This window comes from Polypterus senegalus, chromosome 2, assembly GCF_016835505.1.
Source record: "Polypterus senegalus isolate Bchr_013 chromosome 2, ASM1683550v1, whole genome shotgun sequence".
Taxonomy (NCBI): Eukaryota; Metazoa; Chordata; class Cladistia; order Polypteriformes; family Polypteridae; genus Polypterus; species Polypterus senegalus.
In genome coordinates, this window is record NC_053155.1 from 3080423 (window position 1) to 3092143 (window position 11721).

Sequence of the window (11721 nt, forward strand, 5' to 3'; positions counted from 1 at the left end):
CCTCCCATTGTTTCCACCCTCCAATCCCACTTATTCTTAATTTATCAACCCAATTTATAAATGAGTAAAAACACCAAACTCAGAGCACAATATGCAAATTATTATCATTACAATTACAAAATACATTATTCACGCACCACATTTCCTTAAACTTTGCTAAATTATTTGTAGACTTATAAAAATTAAAATCCACTAATATCCTACTTTCACACACTTTTCTAAAAAATACAACAACGTCTTCATTTCCACTACCAGTAATCTTGTTTTTACGGGTCTTCCATATTGACAGTTTTGCTTGCCCGATAATAAACTTAAGTTAATATTTTCTCTTGTGTGTTTAGTATTTCTCACCCCAAACACAAACATCGTGCCATTATTCAGGACCACCAGCCCTTCTACTATTCTTCCAATTTTACTAAAAAAAGGTCTGGAGTCTCTCACAATACATAAAAGCATGATAAACAGTTTACCTCAGACCACAAAAAGGGCAGCAATCTGAAACCCCCGGACATATAATCAATAAGAAGGAGTTCTTATTCCCTTTCAGTCTCCCTTTCACCAGCTCATCAGTACTGCAGAATTCCACTTAAAGCCCCCCAAGAAATAAAACAGCCACTCCAGCACTAACATTTGTCCCATTACTAAAAATAATGTCCCCCTTCCAATCCCTGCTCCACTCCCACTGATTTTTTGTAAAAAGGTGACATTCAAGTCTTTTTGTCTGATAAAATCAAACAGTGCGACCCTCTTATCTGGACTTCTCCCACCGTTAATATTTAGGGTTCCTATGTGTACACTTGCCATGGTAACAGAATACGAGACGATATGAACTCACAATGAAACACTGGGACCACCACAAAGACTGTGGAGTGGATTTAACAGGGGGCTTAGCCATTAGGTGGTGTTTAGATTGGACTGTTTTCTCAGTTTACTTGTTAAATTCTTTAGCCTCACGAGCTCTTTAACGTCAAACATCGCTGAGGCTGCTTTGTCTCGTCACAATCCGTGGAAAGATGATAGAAAAAGGTCAATGTCAGGGAAAAATTCGGCCACGTCCACCGCCTTTTTTCCGGCGGTATTCACCAAAAACTCTTTCACACTTTGAGCGCTGTAACCCCCCCTGGCTTTTAACTCTGGGGGCTCCAAGGCAGCAGACCCATCGGAGTTATTGCCATCATCGTTCTCTTCCCCGACACTCCCCACATTTGAGACGTTATCGCCCGTCTCCGCGAAGACGGAAAAATCCTCCTGACAAGGACCATAGGCGGGATCCTCTCCAACGACCCCCGAGCCCTGACTTAAAGCAATTTTCTTTCGTGCCCGATCATCTCTTTTTCCTCGCCTCTTTTGAGCAGGACGTTTAAATTTACTTTTTTCCTCAGGCTCGTTTCTGCCTCCCTCGTCCATATCAATGTCTCCCCACACACTTTCTGCTGCAGCCTTTGTTTGATCTACCATTTCACTACCGCCTTCACTCGGCTCATCTCTGGGAGGCACTTGATTCTCCTGCCCTTCAGCTCTAGTAGCATTTCTATTCCTATCACCTTGTGCCTCTGCGCCATCAGCCACAATTGTGTGATCTGCCACTTCCTGCCCCTCTATTTCTGTATCTGTACGGCCAGTTTTCTTGTTCCCTTGCTGTCTCTCAGGACACTGTTTAATTAAATGAGCTTCACTCCCGCACCCAAAACATTTCATTTTGTTAAAAGTGACGAAAATCACATAATCGAAACCGTCCAATCTACACTTCATTGCCACATTTAATTCGTCATCTATTTTATTTAAATCCATATAAACTTGTCGTCTAAATGACAAGACATGTTTTAAATCTGCTGATTTACAACCTAATGGAATTTACCGAATTTTCAACACCAAACGTCCATGCCGCTCCAACTCTTTTGCTATAGCTTCATTTTTGAGAAAGGGCGGCGCATTCGAAATTGTTACTCTACGGGACGGACGGCTAAAGGGGAAACCTGTACAAAGGAGCCATTAATAACGACCCCCTTCTCAACCACTGTGGGAACTAAATCCATAGAGCTCAAAAAAACCATGATATTCCTGCTCATTCGTGAAGCTGACTTAATATTCTCACATCCGACCACTTCGCCTGATGCCAAAACCCCCGCCTCTAAAGGGACAAACTCCTCCAATATAAGTTTAATCCCATGGCGGCGGCTCAGACGCTCAAGATTCGCAACAATTGCAGCTGCCGTGGCCTAAGCCACTCAGTACAAAAACAAGTGTAGCTGTTTACACCAAAGAAAAGATAGAAATAAGAAACTAGAAAATTAGAAGAAGAAAAAAATCACCACACTCACCTCACAGCGTCCACCACCAGTTCCACTCGCTCACACTCGAGACAACCACCCAGCATGCACAGCGACAGCAAAACAGGAAGGAGATAGATAAATAGATAGATGAATGGCACTATTTAATAGATAGATAGATAGATAGATACATGAATGAAAGGCACTATATAAGTACAATACAGATATGAAAGGCACTATATAATTGATCGATCGATAGATAGATAGATCGATTTATCTGTTCCAGATTGTTTATTATTTCGACTCTTTAAAATTGCTAGTTTTGCTTCACCCAATAAATAATTTAATAACTGAACTGTTTGCCAATTTTTCTTGTTGTACTTTGTACCATAAATGAACATGATATTGTTTAATTTCCCATTAACTTACTACATAGTTTTTTTTCAGATTTTTTAGTGAATTAAGACTAATACATTGTCCACACAATATACATGTATCATCCTCTTTCTGCTTAATTATTTTTAAAAAGGAATTTGTAGCGACAATCCCATGTAGAATTCTCCATTGCACGTTGCTCTTCTTTTCTTATACAGCTCCCTCCAAGCAGGTGCACTCCCACCGTCCACCCCCAGATTTTCTCTCCATGGCGTGTCAAGAACTGTTTTTAGTGTATAAGTGTAAGAGTATAAGTGTATAAGTGTATAATTTTAACACAATATTTATAAAGGTCCCCCTTTGACAGAGACTTAAAGCTCACGACTTCCCCTTTATGGAATGTCACGATCGTATTGTCAGTGAGCGAGGACAGATCAACAGCAGGACAGACCTCCATCTCTGTGTTTGCTGCTCTTATCGAGTTGTTCAGCCGATGATAATCTTTGGCCATGAATGATATAAAACTGAACTATTCTGACCGACTTGACCCCCAGTATTGAAGATAGCACTGCTGGGTCAATAAAAGACTTCTTGCTCTCATCGTAAATTTGGGACAGTGTAAGTATTTGATTTGTGATGGTGTTTTAATAAAACTATCGCTGAACAACAGAGGACATGAAAAAACAGAGTTGAAAACTAAAGGCTCATCAGCCAACCAACCAGATGTAACAAAGTGCCATGTTAATAGGACCCCCTAATAAAAATGGGGTAGGCTGGACAGGTCCATTTTGTGAATGTCCATCACTAGAAGTTGTCTATCAAAACCAAGCCTCCCACTCGGCGGAAGAAACCCAACGCCAGCTCTCTCCAACTCAGAGGGTGAGAAACAAAAAAAACTTTCTGCAGAACCTGAAGTCTAAATTGTGCAACTTTAGAGACAACGTCAATGAGCCCCTGACCCCCCTGTTCCAAAGGTAAAAAGATCACACTTTGTTTTATCCAGTGCAGGCCAACCCAAAAAAAATCAACCAGAAGTTTCTGGATTCTGTGTAAAAGTCCAGGAGGAGGGTCCCCACTCACAAGTTTGTGCCAAAGCATAGAGGCTATCAAATTGTTACTAACAATCACTCATCCCCTATAAGACAGCTTAGACACGATCCACCTCCATTTGTTCAGTCGCATAGTTACTTTATCTAAAAATCCTTCCCAATTACTTCTGTCCACCCCCTCAGCACCCATCACCACCCCGAGATATCTAAAACACCTTCTGTCCCACTTAATTTCTAAGGGCAGATCTGGTGGTGAACTTGCTGTCCAGGATCCAAGTAAAAAAGCAGTACTTTTGGCCCAGTTGATTTTTGCTGAAGATATTCTCTCAAATATTTGTTGATATGAGATTAACATTTTAATGTCATCATTTAACGTGACAAAAATGACAACATCAGCGTAGGCCAAATATTTAAAAGTAACATTTGGGCACATAGGAAAACTCACACCCTGCAGTCTGCGACTTATCTGACGTAAAAACGGTTCAATTGACAAAGTGTACAGCATTCTTGATAAGGCACAGCCCTGTCGATTTCCTCTCTTTACTGAGAACGGGGCACTCAACGAACCATTGACTTTTAATACACCAAAAATATTAGTATATAAGAGCCTTATCATATTTATGAAATTTTCCCCAAATCCAAAGCTTTGCTGTCTCTTTTTACAAGAATTTGTTTAAGGATGAAAGCATTGTTGAAGCTGCAATATCCGAGTTTTTGGAAGGGTTGCCGACAATTTCAGAAATGTTACAATTACATCTGGACACCAAGATCAATCATCAGGAACTCTCTGACTCACTTTCAAATCTAAATGTTGGAAAGACTCTGGGGATTGACGGGATTCCAACAGAATTTTATAAGCAGTTCTGGCATCTGCTGGGACCGGACATGCTTACAGTTTTTCTGGAGAGTGTAAAGGTTGGTGAATTACTACTGAGCTGCAAGAGAGCCGTCATTGTTCTACTACCAAAAAAAGGTGACTTGTGCCAAATCAAAAACTGGCGCCCTGTGAGCCTATTGTGCACGGATTACAAGATCTTTTCAAGGGCCTTGGCCAACCGCCTGAGGAATGTGATGGACTCCATAATTCACCTGTGTCAATCGTACTGTGTGCCTGACCGCTCAATTCATGATAATATATTTGTATTGAGGGATGTTATCTCAGCCTGTAATCTGTAATGCGGGGTTGATTTGGGGATTCTGTCTCTAGACCAGGAAAAGGCTTTCGATCGAGTAGATCACCGATATTTGTTTAATACTCTGAAAAGTCTCTTATCTCCCCTGTAGTATACGGTTCTTGGCCGTCGGTGTCACGGAGCATATGAATTGTCTTACTCTGTGCTTCCTTCTTTTCAAGACTAAAACAGAACCTTGTGGGTGCGTCCAGGTGATTGAGATTCTGGAAGCGAGACCTCACTAAAGCTCCCTTAGCCTCCAACTCCAGACGCTGAGACAGTGAATGTTTCTTAGCTGTTAAAATCTCAACGCTGTCCTTATCAGAACTGTTCTGAAGAGTGGCGTGTAGTTCAGTGATGTCCTCCTCCAGGCTTTTCATCTGATCCACACTCCTCTTCGTCACTTGCTGGGTGTATTGTTGGCAGAAAGCTTTAATCTGAACTTTTGAGACATCCCACCATTGTTTGAGGGAAGTGAATTTGGATTTAGTGAGGGTCCATTGCTGCCAGTTAAATTCAAAGCACTGAAGGAAGTTTGAATCATCCAACAGGGAAACATTGAATTGCCAGAAAGACTTAAAGAAAAGTTTTTTTGAAAAGGTGAGCTTTAAAGCCACCAGAGAGTGATCAGAAAAAAACGAAAGGACAGATATAAGTAGTAGTGACTGAATTTAAAAGATGCCTTGAACAGTAAAACCGGTCTAACCGTGCCATAGAAATGCAGCCATTGACCCAAGTGTATTGTCTATCTGTAGGGAATTTATTCCGCCATACATCTACCAGATCTGACTGCTGTAATAAAGTATGTAATACTCTGACAGAAGCTGGATGTGGCTCAGTACCATTTCGATCTAGCTGAGCATTATCTGTACAATTAAAATCACCTCCCAGTAGAAGAATTTCCCCATTAATAAAAGATTCCACCACCTTTCTCAATGAATCAAAGAAACAGATCCTCTCTCGACCATTTGTTGGTGCATATGAATTAATTAACACGAGGTCGTGATCCCCATCTTTAATGTGCACCACCAGCAGGCGCCCAGCCACCACCTCACTAATATTTGTGATTTTTAAATTCAAAGTTTTAGAAATCATCACAGCTACCCCAGCACTGACATGAGATCCGTGACTAAGCACAGCTTGACCCACCCATTCACGTAGCCAGTCCTGCTGATTCCTAATATCGGTGCGTGTTTCCTGAAGTAGTGCAATGTGAAGGCCTTTTGGCTCTAAATAATCAAAAACTGCAGCCCTTTTTGTGTCTCCCCTACACCCATTCACAATTAGACTCCCAATATGTAAAGATTCCATCCATCCATTTTCCAACCCGCTGAATCTGAACACAGGGTCACGGGGGTCTGCTGGTGCCAATCCCAGCCAACACAGGGCACAAGGCAGGAACCAATCCTGGGCAGGGTGCCAACCCACCGCAGGACACACACAAACACACCCACACACCAAGCACACACACGGGCCAATTTAGAATCACCAATCCACCAAACCTGCATGTCTTTGGACTGTGGGAGGAAACCCACACAGACAAGGGGAGAACATGCAAACTCCACGCAGGGAGGACCCGGGAAGCAAACCCAGGTCTCCTAACTGTGAGGCAGCAGTGCTACCACTACGCCACTGTGCCGCCCTGTAAAGATTCCATTAATATAAAACACAAGGGAGCAACTAATAAATTACATAACACAAATGAATAAAAGAAACGTAGGAATAAATCCATCACGATTAAAGCAGTGATTTCCTAACCCTACTGATCAGATTCTTTAATTTCACTGACTCTTTCTGGTCCATGTCAAGCTAACACCCTCTGTGCTGACACCATGAAGAGCTGAACGTCTGCACTAAAGAGACTTTAAGTTTGTTGATAATCGACCCCCCAAGACGGACAGACCTAATCCCAAGCTCACGTGCCATAGCTGCCCCAGACTTCCACTGGTTGCTGACCTGATCAATAAAGTTGGCTACTTTGGTAAAGCCTTCGTTCATTAGCAGTGAGTTTAAACTGACGAGTCAAACTCCAAGATTGGATTCCATGTTACTGGTTCTTCAAGTAACCAGAAGACTGACTCCAGATTAATACCCACTCTGTTTGTTGTGGTGTGCCAAATCAATAACATGTTGTGGTAAAAGGTGGGCATCACAGATAGCCCCAATTGCTTGAAATCAATGAAAAGGAGTTGCCAATCAAAATTGAGATTTCCGACCCTATGAAAAAAAGCGAATGCTAAACTCCTCCACAGTAAAGGCTGAGGGGCATACAAGAGACGCTGTAAATCTGTCAGCCTAAAAGCTTCAATTCTGCACAGAATGTCCACCAAGCCCTGACCACCTTCATCCACAGGCAGCTGTACCACACTGCATTTAACCCAATGATGTTTGCCCCCCAAAAAAATCCAGCAATATCCCCTGAATTTCTTTTAACAGCCAAACTGGAGGATCTGCACACCTAAATTTATGCCAAAGCATTGAAGCAATTAAATTATTAATAATCAGCACTCTACCCCGAAAAGAGAGCTTGGCGACCACCCATTTCCATTTCTTCAGTCTCCCCTGAATTTGATCAATTAAACCTTCCCAGTTATCAGCTGTGGCTCCAGACTTCCAAATGTAAATTCCCAGATGCTTAAATACATTAGAGTTCCATGTTAAACCACTTGGGAGGCTTGGGGGAGGACAGTCCCAGTTGAAAGGCATTACATTTGGACCAGTTGACCCTGGCAGATGACACCGTTTGAAACACCTGTAAACAGTCCTGCAGCAGGACAACATCATCAGGTTCAGTGATGACAACTGTCACATCGTCAGCATATGCCACCACCTTAAAGGATGCAGTGGGACACACAGGCAACGACAGGCCGTGAAGTAACTGGTGAAGTCTGTGGAGCAGGGGCTCTATGGACAGCGAATATAACAAACCGGAGAGTGCACACCCCTGACCAATGAAAATGGGGCTCCCAATCCTCCATTCATTTTTAAAACACTAAACACATTTGTGTACATTAATTTAATATATCCTAGAAAGGTCTCACCAAAACCAAACCTCTCTAGAACTGTAAATAAATACCGGTGGTCTACCCGGTCAAAGGCCTTCTCTTGATCCAATGAGATGAGACTCACCTTAAACCCAAGAATCTCAGAGGCAGATACCAAATCCCGCACAAAGAAAATGTTATCAAAAATACATCGTTCAGGGACACAGTATGACTGATCGAAGGCCACCAAGCAGTTCATGACAGTCCTCAGACGAAGAGCCAACGCTTTAGAAAAGATTTTATAGTCTGAGCAGAGTAGGCTGACTGGTCGCCAGTTTTTAATGCTGCAGAGATCCCCTTTTTTAGGTAAAAGAGTCAAAACAGCTCTTCTGACAACTCACAGGAAGTTCTTTATCCCTGATGTTCTCCACGAACACAGTCAGGAAGTCCTTACCCAAGATATTCCAAAAGGACTTGTAGAATTCGACGGGAAGTCCATCGATCCCAGGGGCTTTGTTCTGATTTAAACTCCCAAGAGCACTAGTGAGCTCCTCCAGTGATAGTGGCAGGTCGAGTTCTTCCTTGGTGGATGGAGTCAACTGTGGTAAGTCATTAAATTAAATTTCTGTGTTTGAAGACAAGTCCACTGTGTCTGCAGAGAATAAGTCTTTGTAAAATTTTAAGGCAAATTCCCAGATCTCCTCGGTCTCCGTCATTTCAGTCCCATCTGCAGTTTTCAGACAATGAATGATTTTTGCCTGAGCAACCTTCTTCTCCAATGAAAAGAAAAACTGCATAGGGGCGTCTATTTGGGAAATATTCTGGAAACTCCCCCTGACAATGGCGCCCTTCACCTGTTCATCCAGCAGGGACCTCAGAGAATCCTTTTTGTCTTTTAGGAACTCAAGCAAAGTGGCATCAAAACCGTTTTCCAGTTTGGCTTGAATTATCCCAATGTCCTCTTCCAGTTCTTTAATGGCCATGGTGACCTTTCTAGAAGAATGTTCAGAATAAAACTGGCAAAAGAGTTTAATTTGGACGTTGGAGACGTCCCACCATTGCTTCAGAGATGAGAATTCACTTTTGCTGACTCTCCATTTGTCCCAAAAGAGACGAAAGTGTTGAAGAAATAGAGAGTCTTTAAGATGTTTAGTATTAAAGTGCCAGAAAGATTTAAAATTACGCTCAGACCCCAAAGAGAAACGAGTGAGAGCTAAACTATGGTCTGAAAACCCTGTGGGCAGAAGAAAAGAGCCCAAAATGAGGTTCAGATTGTGCTGTAAAGTATAAATTCTGTCCAGCCCTGCCAAAGATAACATGGCACTGGAGGCCTTGAGCCATGTGTACTGTCTCGCCGTCGGGTTCGACTCTCTCCACACAGCCACAAGTTCTTGCTGATGAAGGACCAACTGCAACACCTTGACTGACCCCGGGTTCCAGGTCAGGAAAATGTTCTATGACATTCACCTTCCTTTTGCCTTCAAGAAAATCCAGAAAGCTCAGAATGCTTTCAGTGCTGTACGCCGTTTTTCCAAGAGTACCAGTTAAATTGTCACTTGACATACAAGAGTCACTGTCCTCACCACCCTGCTAACTCCCCTCACACTCTGGGCTAATTGTCACCTCTCTGGTAATTAAAAAGTCACGTCAGCCCCCTCTGTCAGGTTCATTTTGTTACTTCTCTTGGCTCCTACTCCACCGTCTGAGGTTTCTTTCCTCTTTCTGGGGAGTGTCGTCCATTTCTCTTCAACATTCATTTCCTCAACAATTCCAGCTTTTTCTTCCCTAACTGAATTAGTGCCTGGTTCAGTTTCTGCCACAGCTTTGACATTTAAGAGAGGGCGAGCAGTTTCACTGTAGACTGTGGACTCAGGACTGGCCTCGGCCTGCTTATTCACCTTAGATGGCTCACAGGCAGCAGCAGCGGCAGCATTTAGACTTTCAATGTCATCCACCTCAGTTGGTGTCGTTTTACTGACAAGCTGCATAACCTCGGCCTTAGCTGGGCCCTTTTCTTCAGCCTGATTAATTTTCACATTAGAGAACTTCAACACGCCCTCAGCCGATCCATCCACTTCAGACATTTTTGTCTAAGCTTTCTTTATTTCACTCCTTTCAACAGTGGAGCTACAAATCCATCCATCCATCCATTATCCAACCCGCTGAATCCGGACACAGGGTCACGGGGGTCTGCTGGAGCCAATCCCAGCCAACACAGGGCACAAAGCAGGAACCAATCCCGAGCAGAGTGCCAACCCACTGCAGGGAGCTACAACTGGGTATCTGATTTTCAGAACTTCCTGCAATCGAGCTAAGAGTACCTGTGGATACCTCACAGATAACAATCTGCTGATCCTCAGTCCTCAGACTCATCCTCTACATCTGACTCCCTCACTGCATTTATGTCTCCTCCCATAGAATAACTGCCATCATCTCTTTTACCATCAACGGCTTTGTGCCCTGCACGGCCACATTTAAAACATTTCATTGATTCAGAAGATATAAACACAATATAGTCACATCCATCTACTTTGAATTTCAGGGCAACATCTAACTCGTTGTAACCTCTGTTGAGGAGCATACAAACCTGTCTCTTAAATGAGACCGTGTAAATGTTTTTACATCCATTTTTCCAATTTCAGTAACACACTTCTCTACTGAAACTACTGGATCAACAATCAATTTGATGCCATTTCTTCTGCTAAGGTTTTCAAAGCCATGTGGCAAAAGGCCTGGCTGTATCCCTCGGGACACAGCCATCCTAGACACTTCTTTTTAAAAAACACTAAATAAACTTGAAATAATAACTATATAAATAACACAGCTAAAAATTAAGAGAAATGACTAGAAAAAAAGAATAAAAGAAAAAAGAAAAAGCTAAACTCACTCTCCTGCTAGCACAAATGCCACTCCCACTCCAGACCAAAGTAATCAACACACAAAGTAGCAGTTAGACAAGATAGATAGATGTGAAACGTGCTATATAATAGATTGATAGATGAAAGTCACTATATAATTACAATATAGATAGATATATAGATGTTAGGGCCTTTTTGTAACTACTAAATGGCCCATTTGTGACCTACAGGGAACATTTGTACCTCTAGTAGGGACATTTTGTAACTTTAAGGCACATTTGTACCACAGCACAGGGAATATTTGTAACTTGTAGGGCCTTTTTGTAACACAAGTCAGGCTCTTAAGTAACAAGCCAAAAAATGGTAATTTTGTAACACAATTGGCACTTTTGTAACACAAATATTTTTCTATTTATATTTGTTTTAAACATTAATCTTAACCTTAGTAGGTTCCTGGTTTTAACACATTGTTTGTTGAAAGTCTATAGCACCATAATACTTCATGCTGGATACACTACAGTATTAATACACAGATAGATGTGAATTGTTTTAGCTATACAGACATATTTAACTTTTATATTGAGTCATTAATGTCACTCCTGCACCCTCTCCTTCTTTCCTATTCTCTTCACTGCCAAGATAAGATGAGGTGGACTGTTAGGCCGAGCTCTAATCCTGATGGATTGTTGTTCGGGTCTTGATGTCTGATACATGAGCTAAGATGTGAGGCTTCAAGTTTTAAAAGTCAGTGTGTTTTGCTGGTAAATTCCATGTTGTATTTGTGTATTTTTGTGATCGAGGGCACACCTGCAAACATCCTGAAGTCTCCCAAAGACAGGCTGATTAGGCTGAATTGGTGTATTTCTGCTTTTTAAAAATGTTGTTGCTTAAGTAATTTCAATTTGAACTAAAGGTAAATTTTGCTTCCCCTCTGAGGCTTGCAAGAAGATGCAATTTGAAGAAAGAGAAATTTGTCAGGAGGATTAGGTCACTCCAGAAAATATTAATAATGA

At 41.9% G+C, this 11721-nt stretch overlaps 1 protein-coding gene across 1 annotated transcript in view; it reads right to left on the reverse strand.

Annotated features, from left to right (window-relative positions):
- The window catches only part of LOC120524122 (NACHT, LRR and PYD domains-containing protein 3-like), a 101632-nt gene extending 92799 nt beyond the window's left edge, over nt 1-8833 (reverse strand). The window contains exons 1-5 of the mRNA XM_039745999.1: nt 8705-8833; nt 8305-8449; nt 7996-8135; nt 7576-7696; nt 5027-5308 (exon numbers count right to left, since the gene is read on the reverse strand). Of these exons, the coding sequence (XP_039601933.1) occupies nt 5027-5308; nt 7576-7696; nt 7996-8135; nt 8305-8449; nt 8705-8833 (817 nt within the window). The remainder of the gene's footprint in view (nt 1-5026; nt 5309-7575; nt 7697-7995; nt 8136-8304; nt 8450-8704) is intronic.
- Nucleotides 8834-11721: the final 2888 nt, after the last annotated feature.